The sequence below is a fragment of the Phodopus roborovskii genome, unplaced genomic scaffold, assembly GCF_943737965.1.
Source record: "Phodopus roborovskii unplaced genomic scaffold, PHOROB, whole genome shotgun sequence".
Lineage (NCBI taxonomy): Eukaryota > Metazoa > Chordata > Mammalia > Rodentia > Cricetidae > Phodopus > Phodopus roborovskii.
Genome location: NW_026126482.1, coordinates 1,191,156 through 1,212,199, shown reverse-complemented (window position 1 = coordinate 1,212,199; position 21,044 = coordinate 1,191,156). Strand labels below are relative to the sequence as shown.

Here is a 21,044-nt window from a genome sequence, read left to right as displayed (position 1 = left end):
CAAAAGAGAGATAAGAATTATGAGACACACTCTTAAAGTAGCAGCATGAAAGAAGACAGCCACAGGGAAAGCAGGCTTTGAAGGGACTAAAATAAGGGCAAAACAAAAATACTATGGTGCAATAAGAAAATACACATATGGTGAGCAAAACATTCTCAGAAATTAAAGCTCTTTAGCAGGCCTGAATAGTAGAGAGAGCAACGTGATATAAATGATGTATATTTCAAAACAAATCAAATAGAGGCAGAATATTAATATAGAGGAAGGAAAGCACACCCCACCCCCCGAAAAATTCATCTTTTTGTTCCAGAAATAAAAGTAGAAGACTGAAGGACAGGGGAGGGAATTAACAATGTATCTGAAGAACACTGTTAATTTTGAAGAGCTGCCAAACACTTAGTACAAATAATGGCCAAGAGGGAGATGAAATCTATATCTTTGTTATATTTCTAATTCTGAAGATAAAGAAGACTAAAGTACCCCAGAGTGAGAAATAAGAAGATTTAGAAAAACAAAACTCACAAGAAAAATCAAGTTAGCAATAAATGGGAATCAGCTTCGTTTCTGCAGGTCAGACTTTTCGTCTGTGGCTGCAGTTATGATCTTACGAGAAAGAAAACCATGTTGACTTGTGGTTGTGATCAGTGACTGACGCATTAGTATGTAAGGCAAGATTAAAAGCAACCTGACACCTGGGAACTCAGGAGTGTGCTGCTGTACTCTCAGAGCAATGTTCAAGTCAACAAACAGATCAGATCAAAGATGGCCAAAGAAGGTTCTGTGTATATAGTCAGAACTAAATGTTATTGGCGGTGTGGCTAAGAGGCTTCACACAATTAGAAAGGAAAAAAATTCTCCCATTTACTAACGATGGCATAAAAATATCAGTAGATAAGAATTGAAACTCTGTAATTTTAGTGAATTACCAGAATTATTCAGTCAGAAGGAACTATTCGAATTTTTCCTTTTAGGAAACAATATTCTGATCAGTTCTCAAAAGCTGTAACAATGATATTTTTAAATGCCAGAAAAAAATTAAGGAACCTCAACTATCAGTACAAGGCGTAGCGATCACTTGTTACCCTTTGTAGATAAGAATGACTATTTGTCACCCTCTGCACACTCTGCTTCTGCAGATGAAGTGAAACTGCAGCCTTGGCTCCCAACTTGTAGGTTATGACCCCTGTAGGATTAGAAGGACCCATTTATAGGGGTCACCTGAGACTAACAGATAAACAAGTATTTACACCATGAGTCGTAACAGTAGTGAAATTACAGTGATGAAGTAGCAAAGAAAATGATTTTATGGTTGGGGTCACCGCAGTGTGAGAAACTGTATTAAGGGTCCCAGCATTAGGAAACTGCTCTGTGGTCTCATTATTTTATATGTGCTTGTATATCTGTGCCAGTGTGTGTACATGTGAGTGGTTAAATTCAGGTAAATACTTATTATGAGACATATGTGCAAAATAAGACAGATGTAGAAATATGAGGGTCCAGAGAGATGGCTTAGTAGTTAAGAGCACGTTCTGCTATTGCAGGAAGCTGGGTTTGACAACAGGCCTTTTTTTTTTTTTTTCTTTCATCTAGAGACATGCATTAGTTTTCATTTTATTTATTTTTTTCCAGTTCTTGGTATTGCAGAACTTTGCGCATGCTAGGCAAGTGTTCTACCACTAAGCTACATCCCAGCCCCTATGATTAGTTTTTAAATACTGTACAAATGTTTGGAAGTACTGGGAGTATTTTATGATATTGTGAAGTTATAACAGGAAAATATGATCTATTCAAATTAATTGCAAACCAATCTCCATACATGTTCCTTAAAGATAGACAGTGAACATACAATACTGACTTTAAAATAACCATCTTAAGGTCTCTAAAAACTGAAAGAATACACAGAGAATACTAGAAGATACTGGTGGACAGAATGTGAATATCAACCGAAACAAAAATTTTGAGAACAAAAGTACAAATGTTCTGGACCTGCCATTCAGTTCTGGAATTAAAAAAATTTGGTACACTTAACCCTGACTTAAACAGGATGAAGTAAAAGAGTCAGTGAACTTGAAGTCAGATTACTTGAAATTACCAAGCCTAAGAAGAAACTTGTTGATAGAAAAGGGAAAGTAAATTTCACTAAAGAGACATATTTTCCTTTATTGTTCTCTTTTTCTCCTTCCTTCACACCAAGTAGACCATTTTGCACATTATGGAATTCTCAGCAGAGAGAGAGAGAAAAAAAAAGCAGAAATGATTATTGAAAAGCTTTCTGAGTTTGAAGGAAAATACAAGAAAGAAAAAACATCCCATGTTGAGATAATCCCAAAAAGACCCACACCAAGACCTTTTCAGGCTGTCACCAGGTAACAACACAAAGAGAAAGTTCTAAAGGTGACAGGATAAAATTGCACAGCATGTGGAGCTGATCTCCAGTACGCCCATCAGTGATTATTTCAGCACAGACCTGCAGGTCAGAAGGCAGTGTGCTGACATCATTAAAATACTCACACACCAATAAATAAGCTTAAAGCAATCTTTGTCCCGCCAGGTCCCACAACCACTTCAGCCCCAAATAAACACACAGACACTGTTTTAATTATAAGACTGTTGGCTGATGGCTAGGGCTTCTTATTGACTAGCTCTGTCTCAATTATTAGCCCATTTCTATAAGTCTATGTATTTCTACCTGGCCTTATCTTACCAGAGAACTCCTGGTTTCTACATGGCATCCCCTTCCGGCACCTCTCTCTGCCTACCTTTCCTAGAATTCGCCTTGTCTCCTACTCCTACCTATCTCTGGCCAAACAGTGTTTTATTCATCAACCAAGAAGAGAAACATATATACAGAAGGACACCCCCATCATCTGTCAGCTGAGAAACAATGAAAAAAAACACATAGATTTAGAATTTACTAGTACACAAAATAATCACTCACAAAGGATAACTTAGGTCATTCTCTCACAAACAAAAGCTGAACAACTCTTTTACTCTCTAGTGCTCCCTAGAAAAAATTCTAAAGGGAAAACTTTAAGTTGAAATGAAAAGATAGTACATGGTAACTTGAAGCCTTATGAACGTAAAGTTCACCTGTCTAGGCAAATACATGGGCAAGTAGAAATACCAGTAGAATTTAAGTGTTTGTTTTCACAGGATTCAAAAGGAAGATGCATAAGACAGTTATGAATCTGTGCATTTGTAATACACAAACAAAGGTGTAATTTGTAACATATGTATTTTATAAATATACAAACAACAGAGGAAACGAATCATAATGTGTCACTACAAAGAAAATCAACTAAAAACACAAAGGAAAATCAATAATAGAGGAAGGGTGACAAAACAGTTAAAAACAGCAAAGACAGCTAAACATAGTGGTACAAGTTTTTAATCCCACCACTCTGGAGGCTGAGGCAGGCAGATTTTATGCGTTTGAGGCCAGCCTGGTCTATATCATGAGTTTAGAGGAATATGGGGTCGGGAGGAGTAGCTGGCTACATGGTTTCTGTAAGTCTCGGTGTGTATTTAAGGATGTGTGTAAATTGGAAGAGAAAGGGTTGAAAAAGATATTCCATGAAGATAGTAACCAAAAAAAGAGCAGAGGTATTGTGTTAATAGAAGAAAAAACAGACTTTTAAGTCAAAATCTGTTAAAAGCGATTATTTGTACAGTGATTATTAAAAGTGGATGTGCCAACAAGTTCTAGGAGTTACAAACAAAAGTATAACAAGCATCAGGGCTCCAAACACTGAAGCAAACTGTCAGAATTAAAGAGGAAACAGATAGTTCTACAGCCATGACAGACCCTTTTACCTCAGCCCCCAGCCGGCTAGTACACATCACAGAAGATGTTTAAGAGGACACCGAAGACAAGTTAGACATGACAGAATGCTTCTCCCAGCAGCCAGCACATAACAAAACGTGTTTGTCTCAAGTACACATGAAGCATTGTCTAGAATAGCCCATATACTAATCTGCAAAAAAAAAAAGCCTTAATACATTTAAAAATTACTTAAAAATTGTTTAGTATTTTGCTTTTCGTTTACAGTAGACTGACAAAGTTATCAGCAGAAAGAAAAACTCAAGTATTCACAAATATCTGGAAATAAAACAACCTACTCAAAACCCCTAACTAGTCAAAGAAGAAATGGCAGAGGAAATACATCTTTGAAATAAATGGAAATACCATTCCAAAACTTATGGGATATAGTGAATAAAAGAGAAGTTTATAGCTATATAAATCCTTACTGAAAAGATTTCAAATCCATTGTTTTACTTCCAAGACCAAAAAAAAAAGAAAGAAAGAAAAAGAAAAGAAAAAAAAAAGAACAAATTAATCCCAAAGTTAGCAAAAAAGGAGAAAATAACATTGTTTTAAAAAGAAATAATAGTAATTTTTTTTCAAGAAACATGAATTGGTTCTTTGAAAATACTGCAAATTTTTATTTTATTTATTTGGTTTTTTTTTTTTTGGGGGGGGTGAGACAGTGTTTCTCTGTATTGCTTTGGAGCCTGTCCTAGAACTAGATCTATAGACCAGGCTGGCCTCAGACTCAGAAGCTGTTAGCTAGATTGACTCAAAAAAATAAAGAGGTAAGGCTCAAATAGGAGAAATCACATGAAAAAGTGACATTTCTGCCTAACCTGCCGAAATCTGATTATCAAAGTGTACTGTGAACAGGTTTATACCAACACATTGAATGGCCTAGAAGAAATTGACAATTCCCTAGAAACATAGAACCTGGCAAAGCTGACTAAGGGAGCTTATGACACATCTGGATATAGAGAGATGAACTCACAGCTGCCACCCACTAAATAGAAGCCAAAAGTTCTGAGTTCTACAAATAAAAAAATTAGCACAACTACTCAAAATTTTCCAAAACATTGATGCCAAAGAATCACTTCATATTTGCAGCATGAATTCTAATTGGTCTTAATAATAAAGACCCAGAGTCTGATATTAGGGGGTGAAATAGAGCAGCCAGCACCTCTAGGAATCCTCAGACTGAAAGAGCTGAGCTCCTATCTCCTGCCCCCTTGTCTCCCTCTCCCCACACAGCCCTGTCACCTCTGGCCTCCACCTCTCTAGAGCTGGGATTAAAGGCATGTGCCTCAGAAGTACTGGGATCAAAGGCATGAGATCCCAAGTTCTTGAATAGAAGGTGTGTGCCATCACTGCCTGGCCTCTCTGGTTAACTAGTGGCTAGTTCTGCACTCTGACCCCCAGGCAAGTTTTATTTGTTAGAGCACAAACAAAACAAAACAATCACCACATATGTTTCTTTCTGTGAGGCCAGCATTGTGTAACATAATTCCAGTGGAACACTCACTCTGCAGGAGAATGACAGACCGGTATCCTTGGACATATTAGTGCAGAAGAATTCAAAGGGAGACACACACTGTATGGTTTTACTGTCACATTGCACAGAGACTGTTATTTGTAGAGAAAGTAGAATGGATGGTAGTGGTGGGAAAATAACCTCAGAAAAGTGCTGGAGGACGTGGCTTCGATCCCACAGCCAATGTAAAACAAAAAGCAAACAAAACCTGAGCATGGAGGAGCTGGCCATCTCTGGGGACATGGAAACAGGTCAGTCCCTGGGGGCTTGCTGGCTAGCCAGCCCAGCCAGATTGGCGAACTCCAGGCCAGTGGAAGACTGCCTCCAAAAAAAGATGGTGTCTAAGGGATGCCTGCAGATGCTGTCACCTCCACACATACTCTCACGTGCTCACATACCAAGTAGGCTGGTGGCTACGAGGTACTGGGGGCAGAGACTAGGGAATTGCTTTTTGGTTGGTAAGGAATTTCAGTTTGAAATGGGGAAGGGCTGTATAGCATAGTGGTTCCAAAGCACTGAACCTACTTTCTGCATTTCAACCTTAAATTTGATATTGTGTGTATTTTATCATGAAAAAAAAAATCAAAAGAGAAAAATGTGAGAGTTTTTTTTAGAATTAAGTACTAGTGAAATCACCATAGATCACATTAATTTATAATTTTAATTTCTTTTAAGAACTTACTTTAGTGTATTAAGTGTTTGCCTGCCTGTATGTGTATATGTGCACTGTGTACATGTGGTCTCCACTGAGGCTAGAAGAGGACTTTGGATCCCCTGGAATTGGAGTTACAGGTGATCGTAGACCAGTTCAATGGCGACTAGGAAATCAATCACTGAGCCACCTCTTTAGCCCTGGTTTTTAAATTAGTTCTTTAGTAAAGACTAAAAGAGAATGAAAAGGACCATAAAATTTAGAAAGAAAACAATCAAACAAACAAAAAAGCAGGAATAAGTTATAGAAGAAATGATCATTAACATGACATAAAATTTAAATTATTAATTAAAAGAATATAATAAATTTTTGAATGGTGTAGGAGCAAACATAAGAGGCAGAAAGGTGCCTAGTGTGATAGCATACACCTTCAGTCCAGCACTCTGGAGGTAGAAGCCAGCCTGGTGGCTTACTAACAAATGTTATTTTCTCTCAGTATTGAACCTTTCATGTACACCTTTGTGCAGATATATTTAGAAAGACAAAGGAACAACAATTACATTTATTATGGGCCAGGTATTCCATGACCTCCACGAATTCTATCATTTAAGTTAATACTCATAGAGGCCAGGTGTAGATGGACTTTTCTGTCCCACAAGCCAGTCCCAAATAAACACACTGAGACTTAGTAGTTATGAGTGCTCAGCCAGTAACTTAGGCTTGTCTCTAGCCAGCTCTTACAAGTTAAATTAACTCTTTTCTGTTCATCTATGTGCTGCCCCAAGGATCTTTTACCTCATCCATGAATTTCCCATGTTGCTGCTTCTGAGTCTGAGTCTGGCTTTTGATTCCCCAGACTCTGTCCTTCTGCCCAGCTATTGGCCAATCAGCTGTTTATTAACATTGAGAGCCACACATTTTCACAGTGTGCAGGAGGATCATCCCACGGATGTCATCCTGTCTCACACTGCAGGGAGCAGAGACAAAGTGTCCTTAGTTACTTTCTGAGGCTCACAGGTTCAGCATCTGATTCTGTGTAGTCAAGTAGAATCTAGAGAAAAACAAAAACCACCCTTTATTTATTTTGTCTTGGAATATTCAGTGTGACTTTTAAACTTTTTATTTGTGTGTGTGTTTGTATATAGATGTGCGTGTGGTATGAATACTTGTTCCTCGGGAATGACACCTTATTTTTGGAGATAGGATCTATCACTAGGCTTGCTGCCCAGCCAGCCTCAGTGATCCTCCTGTGGGGATTGACCTCAGGTCCTCATGTTTGCATGACAAGTACTTTACTGAGTTATCTCCCTAGCTCCTCATTGTGTATTTTTTCATGTATATCCCTATGGCTTACTGTTTATCCCATTTAGTGCACCCCCCCCCCCAACCATCTCCTTCTACTGAGTCTCTAGAAGGACAAAGAGAAATCAAGACATTGACCTGTGCGTCATAAAGCAGTTCCTTTATCTTTTCTCTACATAGTAGAACACCCATCATGTGCAGGTCACTGATGAACCAAGAAGCTGATAAAGCATAGGTACAAATAGCAAGTATTCAAGTTTCACTGTAGAGATTAAAAGGCAAGCACTCAACCAGGCATTCATGGTGCACGCCTTTAATCCCAGCACTCGGGAAGCCAAGGCAGGTGGTTCTCTGTGATTGCAAGGCCAGCCTGGTCTACAGAGCTAGTTCTAGGATAGGGTTCAAAGCCACAGAGAAACCCTGTCTTGAACCCTCCCCCAAAAAAAGCACTGTAATACAAAACACAAAGTAGTGGACTACACACACACACACACACACACACACACACACACACACACACAGAGGGAGAACAGATATTATCTTGGGTCCTTGCCAGATTTTTTATTTAACAGCCCCTCTATTCTCTTCTGTAAAAACAAGCTTTGCAGGACTCAAAAGTCTTCTGTATGAGAGAATACCAAATATTAATAGTATTTATAGTGTTCCCTCAAATTCAAAATACATTTCCCCAAATTGTAGTATTTTTCAAGTATTGTGAGTAGTATCATCTTGTACATTTGCCTCGGGAACTCAATAGGTGTTTAGGGATGCGACTTCATTCAGAGCATCAATGAAGCCTGTCTAAGACTCCTGGGGAGGAACCCATAGGTAACCACTGTGATGAGTCAACATAAAGCAGTGATTAGTATCGGGGTCTGTATCATACCCTGGCATTTTAGGCAACTGAGTGATTCACTCAACGCAGCTCTTAAACCTGCATTTCAATTACTTTTAACAAGCTTTATTTTTATTTTGCTTTTTATTCTTTGGGAGGGGTACTTTTTTTTTACTATTTTTATTTTCACACAGTTTTATTAAAGCATAATTGGCATATATACAGTAAACTTGACATACTTAATGCATACACCTATGAAACCATCACCACAATCAAGATAATGAATGTATCCCCTCCCCCACAGGTTTCCTGGCACCTTTTGTAGTTTGTCCCTTCTGCCCCCTTAGAGTCTTTCATCCCCAAGCAGTTACTAATCTTGTTTTCTGCCATTATGAATCAGTCTGCATTTGGAGGAATCTTACAGAAATTAAATTATTTGGGAATGATCCATTAGGAGGTCCCCTACAACAAAAAAGTAAATTTAGAAAAAGGTTTTGGGCAATGGAAGATGATATTTGTAACAGAAAGTTTTATATACCTTTTCTATAGTATTCTCAGTAACTAGTCTTCTAGTTACTAGATAAAATCATGTAACCGAAACACAGAGTATTAAGAATGTTGTGACCTTCCACTTTTACACATGGAAACAGCCTCTAAAACCTCAGATTGTTTTAGTTGACTTGCTGTTTTTAATTTTCAGAGCATATAGGATTGGACAGTGTAGAGATGTTAAAGTGCTTAGGCTGATATCCTTGGGGACAGTGGAGGAGATCATGTACTTACGACAGGTCTACAAGCAGGTAAGAATATACCTCATTCTAACTTAGAGGTAAACATTTTTCTGTTTTCAGAAGTTAGAAACAAATTTGTATACAGGAGTTTTGAATTTTACTCTAGTATGTAATTTACTAAGGTTAAAAAATATACTCTAAATACACTTGCATGAAATAGAGTAATTGTTAAGTTCATTGGATTTTATTCCTGAAAGTTTCTTAAAGCAATATTTCTTAAACTTTAATGTGCATTTAAGTCACCTAGGGATTTTGTTGACATACAGGTTGGCCTGAGATTCTGCATTTTATTTGTTTGCTTTCTCCTGTGTGCTGTGTGACTTAAGGCGTGTGCCACCGCTGCCCTGGTGACTGCTCCCAGGAATGCCAGTACTCCTGTAGTGTGCTGATCACAATTTAAATAATGTGGCCACACCTCCCACACAGTGAGCCAGGGTGCATTATGTACCATAGGTGAGCTCCAGGTGCCCAGAGGCGTTGATCTCACAACTCACGGCAGGAATGCTTGAACTACCTTCCAGCCTCGTGGGTTGCCATCTTCTGTATGTGCTGAGATGTGCAAAAGATGTGGGTATACCATAGGGAAACGGACTGCAGAGATAGATGCCCAGTAAATGAGATTGTGCAGTTTGACTTGAGCTGCTGCTGCTTGGCTCTCTTTTCATCTGAAACATCATTGGCTCTTTACTATGTGTAGGTTATTAATTTCTGTTCTTTTTATACTTATAAATAAACATTTACTCATTTAGAACTGCTCATTCGAGAAGCTCTGGACTGAGGTTCAAGTTTAATTACAAGTATTAAATTTGAATTGCTCCCTTTATATTTGGCTGGCATCTATTTAAGAACAAACATCTTTCACATGTGGTGGTAGTTAACCTAAAAATGATCCAATCTTAAAACTCATGCTAACTTCTTCATTCTAAAAATAGAATTATGCACAGCAGTTTGTGTATTTTCTTAAATCATTTAGCTCTAAAGGAAACAATTTGGAACTACTTGAGAGAATTTCTTTTCTAGCTTAACCACTTGTGGAAAAAAAAAAAAAAAAAAGAGACTGTTTCTTAAGACTTGTCGTTTTGAGTTCTGTCTTAGACTGGTCATCAAGTTTTGTTTCCTTAATCATGTAAGTTTTCTCAACCTATTATGTGCAGTTTTACTTTTATCTAAAATGGCTTACTATGTACTGTAAATAATATATAATAGAAAATTTTCAGGACACAGTGTCATAATGTTTATAAGGTATAGATCTCATAAGGAAAAGGTATAATACATGATTTAATGATAGTTTGGAATTTGAAACAAGGATGCATATCAGGCATACATACATTGAGCCTCACATTCTTTGGAGAAAAAGAATAAAAACCTAAGAACAAAAAAAATAACTACAAATATGTTGGAACACAGAAAGCTTCTCAAAATCCCAGAAATTATTTAAGGAATCCTTAAAGACAGAAAAGAAAGAAATATCAGCCAAAAAATCAGACAGTCACTACTGTAAAATAAAAGGTTCCTGTGGACTCTTTGGAATATTATGTGTAATAAGGTGGCTTAGCACGTACTCTTCTCATCAGCGCACTATGCAGCCAAGATAGAACAACAGATACTGAAAGCAAACAAGTAAGACAGCTCAAACATTTTGCTGGTGTACACAAGGAAGTCGCTCTCACCACCCAGAAAGCTAAATCCTTGGACAGTCTCTACTCTACTCCAAATAACTGTGGCAGTAGGTTGAGATGAGCATGTATTTAAACACACTATTGTCTAGTTGAAGAAAATGAAGAGCACAACAGTGGGCTGGATTGTAGTTAGCAAATCTTAGTCCCTGGAGCCATATTACTTTATTAAAAAAATGTGCATGAAACTATGAAACTATACCTTTGCATCTTTAATTGAACTGCAAAGTCATCCAGAATGATCCAAGGGGTACTTGGATTTGGGTGTGCACTCTCCCACGCAGTGATTCAAATAGTCCACGGTTTAAAATAACATTTACACATCACCTGTGTTCCTTCAAATTTGAGCACCATATGTAATCAAGTTTGGCATTTTGAAATCTGCCTCCCCTATATGAAGTACATAGGCATACATATGCATATATATATGCAGTGTATTTAGAAAACCTTACAGAAGAATTGGATGAACAGCTCAAAGAATTCCAAACTTGCCTCAATTCCCATTGTGCTAACATTTTTCATGTTTGCTTTATTCTTTTTCTGGGTCATTTCAAATGAGTTACAAACTCACAGAGTTATCATCAGTGTTTATTTCCTGAAAGACCATGTTTAAATTTTACACATTTATATTGCATTATGAAATAGTCAGCAGATAGAGAGTACATCCTTATGGTGATGCTAAAATGTTATATACCCATGTATATCATTAATGGTTCCATTGTTGATGTTCTCAAAGCCCTTGACAATGGTGTCTCTAGGGTTTTCACGGTAGTTGCCAATGTAATTAAATCTGCAGTTAACTTGACATCAACATGCTTTTGTATGGTTACTTTAGATTGTAAATAAGTGATAAACAGTTATGCCAATATTTTTAACATAATAATTTTAAAAGAAGAAAAGTGTATTCAGATGTCAGCTTTCATTATTAAATGTTTATAATAATGTAATTTTGACTCAGTAATTAAAAGACAGATAAAATAGGAAATGTAAGATGCCTGCTCCAGTAAGGTGGCCAGATTATTATTATTTCACCATAATGACAACATCTGCAGGGAAATTAAAACAAAGTCTCCTCCTTAAGGCAATTCAGCCAACCCAACTAAAATTGTGTGTATGCAGGGAGTGCCAGGAAATTCTGACATACTGTTGGAGCAAACACTTGAAAATATCTTGTATTTTTCTGTTATAGCAACTTCACTGTGTAGTGGTTGGAAGTGAGAATGCCAAGCGATACTTTGAAGCAGTACAAGGATCGAAAGAGCATCGGGGAGAGCTCTTCGGTGTCCACAACCTCTTCAAGCTAAGGGCCCAAGGGTCCTGTCTTACCAGAGACATCCTGGAGGTATGGAGCTGGCCTATGACCTCTTCAGGGATGGTTTAATTACAGTTTCATGGTTCAGGAATTTTGAAATACAGTTGGTGTTCCTTTTCAGAGAAAATTTTGGTTTTCCTTAGCAAAAATACCGGCTTAGAATTTCTATTTTTAAAGAGATGGGAAATGAATTGTACCTCAAAGCCAAGCCTTTCTTGTGAATACTTACAGTGTGTATACCCAATCCACGAATGATGTAGTGTGGCCTCCATGGCCATTTTCAGATAGACCAAGTTGAAAGGAGTTTATTATTTTGAAAACAGCTGTTGAAATTGAGAGCTAAAAAAAAAAAAAAAAAAAATTAAGATTTTTCCTAAATAAACAAAACTGTAAAATATGTTTTGATTAGAAGTTACAAAATACTCCCTGAGATGTACTCTTCATGTCTCTTAGAGATTTTTGTTTTCTGTTCCCAATAAAAATTCCACACCAGTATTTCAAACTCTTAGCTATGTTCATGCTCAGCATACAGATGTTTCTTATTCTTCAAATGAGACACTTACATGGCTTTAAAAATTCCTTAAGTTCATTAATTTACCAGAACACTGAGAATATTATCGTGTTTTCCAGCTGATATTAATGTAGTTATCATAAAGCTCTGGTATATCGTCCTTTTTCATCTCCTTATTACATGTGGAAACAGCCAAGGAGAACTCCAGGTTACTTCCCTTGTCTTCTAGGACTTTATAGTAAAATTCTGGACTGTGTTTCATTTAGTAAGCATCATAAATGGAGTTTAAGAAAAATTACTCCCTGTTTTGAGCAGTTTCATCCTTGATGGAGATGGAGAACATTCACACAGGTGGACATGTACTGTCAGTGTTAAAAGTACTGCTTCAGTAGTCATTCGGAATAAGCACTAGTGGGTAGGGAAAGAAGGCCTCTGTTGTATGTGTCCTGCTCTGGAGTGTCTGGTGTTCTGTAGTAACTACTGACTCCAAGTAGCCGAGAAGCCCAATACGGATGGCAAATGTCCTACGGACACAAACTAGAGCACTGTGGTTTTAACACTCAGCATCATGATGCTTGGGTGCTGAGTGTGCTCTTTCTTAATGATGTAAGAGCGGCAGGGTCCCTGGGCAAAGCATGAACTTGTGTGCCTTCCAAGAGTGCTCTCAGTGGAGTTGAACACAGACCCTAGTTTTCTGTACTGTGAAACTGTATGAGTTTCTTACTTAGCAAATGAGAAAGTGTTATTAAGAATACAACGACACACTTAGTCTGCCTTTGCTGTTGTTTTCCTGGTTGCTTCACTCTGTATTTACAGCTGTTTATATTCTTCCTTGTGGACATTATAGAGGGAAGGCCAAGTGGAAGCTGGCATCATGACAGCCACAACGTGGTTGAAAGGGGGACCTTCAGGACAGGAACTAGAAGCCGTGAGTAACCAGACAGCATGGACTGTGGCAATCTTTCTCTTCTTGATTTTTCAGTATGTATAAACAGGAAGTTTTCTAAAAGCTCAGAGACACAAAGTCATAGGGTGAGGAGTGAGACTAATTATTTAAGGTGATCAATGTTCATAAAAACAAATCCAGGAGCACTCACCCTCAAATTAAACACCTTGTATAACTGACCACACCAGACTAAATTTTTTTTTTAACTGAAGGACAAGTTAAATAGAGAAATGACCATCGATGTGTATCTAAGATTAAATCCAAGTATCAAAATCATTCAGTAAAGCAAAACAAGTATTGTATTGGTTTGAGTCTGTGATCTTAAGATCTCATCACACAGCCATGAAACCTACATTGTTACCAGAGGCCAGGTTAGGTGCAAGATACAAGAAACATGCAGAAGATTTTTATGTTGCTATTTTTGCTAATTTTTTGTTTGTGTTTTATGTGTGGTGTTTTTTGTTTGTTTATTTGTTTGATTTTTGGGGTTTTATCTGTTTTTGAGATTTATACTTATGTGAACTGAGTGGCCTTGAACTTGGGGAACTTGTTTTTATTTACCTGTTTTGTGTTCACATCAAGTTGGTTCCTGAGGATCAGGCTTAGGCTGTTACGCTTGGTTTAAGGTACCTCTCCCTCTGAGCCATCTTGCTGGCCCAGGTTGACCTTTTTTTTAAAATGTAGATAAACACAAGTATCAAATATTTGTACACATATTAGATTACTTTCTGAAAATATTAACAAATCAAGCCTCAATTTTAGGGAACTGAAGGTTATTATTAACTTGGGTTACTGTGAAAAGGGAATTTAATTTAAATATGTAGCATGTTGTGTTCTCGAGACAGGGTCTCATGTAGTCAAGACTGGCCTTGAACTCCTTGTGAAGTGGAGAATAGTCTTGAACCCCTCATTGTCCTGACTACCTTCCAGGACCTTTGCTTTCCTCACTGCAGACATGAGCCACGGCACACAGCACACAGCCCTCCCCACGTGTTTCCTAATGTTTTGTCTGCTTTTTTGTGTAGCCTAGAGACCCTGACTGTGAAGAACCCGCAGAGGTTTGTGAACTGTTCCCTGACTTCAGTGATGACGAGTCGGTAGGCTGTCCCCTTGGCGAGACCGCGGAACACAAGGTGTCTGGCTCCAGCAGAGCCCCAGGTTCCTCAGCGCAGCGTACTTTGCTACAGTGTGGATTCTCTAAATTGTTTGAGGCGAATTGTAAGTCAGGACAGGGTGGCGATGGAAATGCTGCCTCTGGTGATGAAAGTTCTGATGAACAGCCCGCATGCCTGTCAACAGAGGCCAAACAGGCTGCTTGTCAGAAAACTCGGGACCCTGTTTGTACTTCAGAACATCGGAAATCAGAGAACATCCAAAATCCTAATGAGAAATGTGGTTTTGATAAAAGTAAGAAGACTTTAGAACAGAACGTTTCTTCTGAATCTGACGATGAGTGGAAGTGTCACAGTACAGCTGGACTTCATGGCATGGGACAGAGTGACACAGAGTCAGAAGACAGCGATGTCATCTTTCCTACACAGTATCCAGCTCATAATAACCGCATACACGTTAAGCTGCTGTTAGGTGGATCTGAAGATTCTGAATCAGAAAACCCCATGAAAATAAATTGTGTTGATGGCAGACAGAACGGTGGCAGAAATGAACGAATTTCAAAACCCTTGAGCCCTGAGAACATGACCTTGAAACCTGTTAGGAAAAGAAAACTTATAGATGATATTAGCGATGAATCTGATGACATTGATATCTTCCCCAAGTCAAGAATAAGAGAGCAAAGAGCTACTACTTCCTTGAAGCTTAAGAGAAAGAAGAAAAGCAAAAAAGAGCTTTATAAGTCTCCTACAACAGGAAAGTATCCAAAACAAGGGTGTGCAACAGATGGGGATTGTAGCTCTCAGGTCATTGAGGATTTTTCATCTTCAGATGACAATTTATCTGTCAGCCACTTGAGTTTCTCTAAACTAAGTCACAGAGCAGAAACTGTAAAAGATGAAATCAGTTTGTTCCCCAAGATGCCTGGCACGGATAAGAAAAATAGCACTTTTATACCAAGGAAAACAGCAAGCTTTTTAAATGAAAGAGTTGCCAGTCAAGAGCAGATGTGTGACTCAATGGATAAAATATTAGGTAACTATAACTATAGACATGCTGCAAACATTTCTCTAAATGACTGTTTTCTGTCGTATGTCCTATGAAATTCTTCATTTAGCTGTAAAATAATTCTAAAATCAAGTTGCGGCATTGATGCAGAAATAACTAAGGATAACGAAGAAGTACTGTGGTGACAGGATAAAGGGAAGGCCACCTGCAGGGGGATAGAGTTCTGCTGTCTCCCCATAAGGTCCCAGCATCCCCGTAATGGCCCACCCTCATCACAGTTTTTCTGTGCCATATAACCAATTAGTTTGACTTGTAGAGTAATCCCCTACGTATATTGTTAAGGTTCTGTCACATGGATGTGTATTCTATGGAGACGTAGTTTAGTCTTGTCCATTTACTTCATGTCATATAGTCCGTGTAATCTGTAAAAACCCATCCTTTCATTGTCCTGTAATTTCCTTAGCGTGTCCGTCAATCTGCATTTTGCTCACTAGTCTCAGCAGTCAGACATGTGCTCTGACCTCTGTCTTATCTGCAAAGGAGTAGCACTGGCAGTGTTCAGTGGTCATAGTATTTGTATGTATGCATGTATAGCTTATGTGCTGTATTTGTAATTATATATCCTAATATGTGTACTGCACATATACTCACCTGTGTATAAATATGTGTGCACATATATTGTATATGGCCATATGTGATGGTGAATATACCCCATTCATGAAAATATATTTATGTTTTCATATTTATAGTGGTACTTAATTAGAAAGTTCTCTCTCATCTCCATTATATTTGAATACTATTTTTTTTAATCTTGATCATTTCTGGTCATATGCACAGAATGATTTAGTTAAACTGTTCCATAACTGCTTATTTGTTTTGTCCCATATTCCACAATAGTGAGAGAATGGGTTGGCTCACGTCTTGCTACAATAAAGGTTGGAGATGTATCCCAAAGGTAGCGCACTCACTTAGATTATTACCAAAGTAGCATCAGCAGAAGCATTCTTTTCTTTCTTTCCATTTTACAATAGATATAACCTTATCTACACTGCCAGAGACATTGGCAGGACTATATACTCTCCCCCTTTGGTTCACTCCCTCGTGGTGTATAGGTAACTAGGAATTCCAGGGTCCCTTCCAGCCTTGTGTCGGTGTCCCTAAATCATTTCTACCATCTGGACTTTGTTTTCTGGTAAACTTTTAAAGACATGTTGCTAAAGAACTTTTTTCTTCTGAAGCTCTTGTGATAATGATTTATGCCCTGAAAGGTAGTTTTGCTGGATATAAAGTCCTTGGCTCACGCTTTGTTGAGAATTTAGTATGAAGCTTCATTTTTATCCCTCCTCCCAATACACAAGAAAATTATTTCCTTTTCATTGTGTCTGGTGCTTATTTTGAGTCAGTATTCTCATATGCAAGTGTAGTTTCCCCTCAGTCTGTCTGTCTGGAACATTTGTGCTGTGGTTTGTTACTTGTTCAAGTCTCTCTTCTTGTTCAGCTGTTCCGTCTTCGTCACTGGTCTTGAGAATTCATCATTGTCTAAAATTATCTCTATCTTTCAGTTTGTTTTCTGTTTTTGTTTTTGTCTTTATCTGTTGCATTTATTACCTCTGAATGTTTTTTCTAGATTTTCACTTACATGGAACATTTTCTTAATGTCTCAGTCTTTTTGAGACATTCCATCACTTGTTTCTAAATTATTCTAATTCTAATTTATATTGTTTTTTGGGGGGGAGGGGAGGCAGGGGTCAATACAGGGTTTCTCTGTGTAGCCCTGGCTGTCCTGGAACTTGCTCTGTAGACCAGGCTGGCCTCAAACTCAGAAATCTGCCTGCCTCTGCCTCCTGAATGTTAGGATTAAAGGCGTGAGTGACCACCGAGGCTTGGCCTGATTTATATTGTTAATTTGTGTCTTTTCTTGGTCTGAAAGTGTCTTACCTTGTTCTGACATGGGTTATGGGTTTTGTCTGTTCTGTGTCACAGATGGTTCTCCCCCCACCCCCGCAATTTTCAGGATTTGACCTAGATAATTCTCTCTTAATCTTTTTTAGGGGGAATCACCCCCTTCTTACTGCTGAGCAGTGCTCTCCTGCTTACTCTGATTGCCCCCCCCCCACACTGCTTCTCTTTGCTGGGCTCTGGCTGGAAAGGAGCACTGGTAACTGGGCCAGTATGGGAATTCATATTATATCGTCAGCTTGCTGCATTCCCCTGAGGCCTTCTTACTGTAAGACCCCTGGTCCCTTCAGCCCTGGTGAGCAGAACCCCTTCTCTCCCAACAAACGCCCGTTGGTTATCCTGGGGCCTCCCGTTCTTAGGTCTGTCATATGCCACACCTTCTTCCATCTTGCTTCCTTCCATAGTACAGAAGTCAATTTTATATAGCAGTGGTTCTCAGCCTTCCTAACACTGCTGCCTTCTAATTCAGTTCCTCATGTTGTGGTTACCCTCAATCATAACATCAGTTTCATTAATACTTCAGAACTCTAATTTTGTTACTGTTATGAATCATAATGTAAATATGTGTATTCTGTGATGGTCTTAGGTGACCCGTGTGAAAGGGCCACCCCCCCCCCAAGATGTTGTGACCCCGTAGATTGAGAACCACTGCTATATGATTTTGCTATGGCAGATTGACTCCGCTTAATTGAGGGCTCATGGGGGGTGTCTTGCCATCTAATTTTGTTTTCATGTGTCCATAGGTGTTCACTTTTGTTGTGTAGTTGCTGTTTGATTTCACCTGGGAATTCAGAGGGAATGAACAAACTCTGTTCAGAACCTGCTTAGTGCTTATGAGTTAGCATAGCTGTAGGAGTCTCTTACTTATTCCCCATAGGAAGAAAGTTGAAACAAGGGGCTGTAGGCACCGTAATTGTTAGCTTGTATTTGCTTACACACTAGGCTTTCTTTTACAGATAAGACTCACTTAAAATTTTCCTACTATGTATATTTTGGTACCATTATTAACCCAGTACAGGATTATCAATTACAAATGCTTTTAAAAAATAATTGATTATTTGAGGTTTTTAACTGTAGCTGTCAGCATCAGAGTGAGTGGTATTTTGCTTTGCATATAGATGTTTTCCTGGTAACTTTTAATTAATGGTGCAGCAGTGTCTTATGTTCTGTGCTTGATGGTTGCTGGAGGGTTCAGGGCTAAAACAGCAGAGTGTTGAGGTCACAGTTGAGGTTCATTGCCAGAGCTGTTTGAGGGACATTTTGCAGGCCTTAGTCCTAGCCTCCTCTTTTATGACCGCAATTTCAAAATAAATTATTAGAGCCTAGAAGCAAAGCAGTTAAAGAAAATACAGCCACTTTTAAAACCTCTTTCAGATAAAAAGCTATGAATTAAATTTTTTTTTCCATTTCCTAAAAAGCTCTCATCTTGACATTCTCTGGGCATGTGTACAGAAAAATACAAAATACAAACAATAAAGTTGAACACTGCCAACCAAACACAACTCCCTGGTCGTAAACCCCTGCCCCCGCCATCTCAGCCTTCAAGTACTTTCTTAAAGGAGCAGATAAGCCTAGAGCACCCCCCCTCAAAATTGCAATCAACTCGAAATTAACAAAGAAGAAAAATTTATAGAGGACCATTAACCATGATTCTCAAAGACAAAAATCTCCATTTGAGATTTAAATTTAAAAATTGTTACTTAATCTCAGCAGTTCTCAAAATGATGAAAATAGAAAGTCATTTCCAAGTTAGCCTGGACCAACGTATTTGAACTCCTTTTCAGTTTACTTTTTTAAATATTATGACAGTAATGTAATTTTTTTAAAGATTAAAAATAAAACAAGCAGTTAGGCATAGTTGCTTATATGTATAACTTCAACAATACTCAGGAGGCTGAGATAGGAGAATTGCCATGGGTTCTAGGCAATCCTGAGCTACAGCATGAGCTCCTGTCTCAAGAAAACAACAAAGATAAAAAGTAAAGCAAACATAGCCAGGTGTGGGGGTTGCACACCTTTAACCCTAGCACTGGGAAGTCAAGGGCAGGACTAACGGTGAGTTTGAGACCAGCCTGGTCTATGTAGTGAGTTTAGGACAACCAGGGCTACAAAGTAAGGCACTGTCTCATAGAGAGGGAAGGAAGCAAGCAAGCAAGCAAGCAAGCAAGTAAGCATATATCTAGGAAGCTAAGGCAGAAGAATCACAAGTTTGAAACTGACCTACGTAGCAAGTCGGCTATGTAGCAAGACTTCTGAGAAACTAGAGGAAATAACAAAGCAGGTATACCCTGCTCTTAGTGTGCTGTTGACAGTTATAGCAGTATTGATTCGTGGTATTGAATCATGAAATAAACATTGTTGTCTCCTAGGTGGTGTTCAGGAAGTGGCTTATATCCACTCAAATCAGAATGTGATCGGATCAAGCAGAGCTGAGAACCACATGAGCCGATGGGCAACACGGGACGTGTTTGAGTTGAAACAGTTTTCCCAGCTCCCTGCTAATGTAGCTGTTTGCAGTTCTAAGGTAAGAGAATTTAGTCATCTCACTTTTCCCCAAAGTTTCTCAACAGGATCCTTTCATGCCCTCAGAAGTAGCTGTTGATTTTTTTTTTTTTTTTTTTTTTTTAAGAGACATACAACTAAGTGTGGAAAGTCTGTATAGCATTATAATAGTTACAGTCACAGAAGATGTTTGGGATTTGTGGTAGCTTGAATAAGAATGGGCCTCGTCGACTCATATGTTTGAGTATTTGGTCCCCAGTTGGTGGAACTATTTGGGAAGGATTAGGGGTGCAACCTTCCTTGTTGTAGGAGGTGTGTCACTGTGGGCAGGCTCTGAGGTTTCAAAAGACCCTCAGCTACTGCTCCAGCACATGCCTGCTTGCCTTCCTGCCTGCTACCAGGCTCCCTGCCATGATGGTCGTGAATTTTAACCCTCTGAAACTCTAATCCCCAAATAAATTCCTCTTCTTCTTATAAATTGCCTTTATCGTGGTATTTTATCATAGCAATAGAAAAGTAAATATGACAAATTAAATGACAAATCTAATTTAAAATAAATGCCCAGTAATACTGAGTTGACTGTTTCCCTTTTTAAAAAATGTTACTATGTCCCCAAATTCAAAACAACCTGAAAGAATTGCACAAATCAAATCATAATCCCAAACTACTTCTGCAGAAGTTTTCTTCAGTTTTGTTTGTTTGTTTGTTTAATCTAAAAACCATAGGATGGCCTCATATAGGCTTTTATGAAGGATTTTCATAATGCTAAAGTAATAAATCCTGTGGATTTTTCCTGCTTAAGATTGCTGCTGGATGGAAATAAAGCCTTACATAAATGTAAATGTAATTTTTTTTTGTTTATACTGGTCATTTTCATCAAAAGTTTTTAAAAATGGTTTCATTGGTGTCTTCATCTAAAACCTTAATGTTTAATGTTTTATGGTTGGAGCTAAAAGTACATGTTGCATATAACAATGATATAACATAGTGCTGCTTTTAAGAATGAAGCTGAGGGAAATCCCTCTGAACTTTCCAACTGTCTTTAGATTGTCTTAACAATAAAACCAGAATGTAAAGTAAAACTCATGACCAGAGAAATGT

General features: G+C 38.3%; 1 protein-coding gene across 1 annotated transcript in view; it reads left to right on the top strand.

Annotated features, from left to right (window-relative positions):
- Ercc6l2 (ERCC excision repair 6 like 2) overlaps positions 1-21,044 on the top strand; it is an 85,564-nt gene that overhangs the window by 35,507 nt on the left and 29,013 nt on the right. The window contains exons 13-17 of the mRNA XM_051194135.1: positions 8,829-8,928; positions 11,785-11,937; positions 13,266-13,346; positions 14,390-15,509; positions 19,811-19,965. Of these exons, the coding sequence (XP_051050092.1) occupies positions 8,829-8,928; positions 11,785-11,937; positions 13,266-13,346; positions 14,390-15,509; positions 19,811-19,965 (1,609 nt within the window). The remainder of the gene's footprint in view (positions 1-8,828; positions 8,929-11,784; positions 11,938-13,265; positions 13,347-14,389; positions 15,510-19,810; positions 19,966-21,044) is intronic.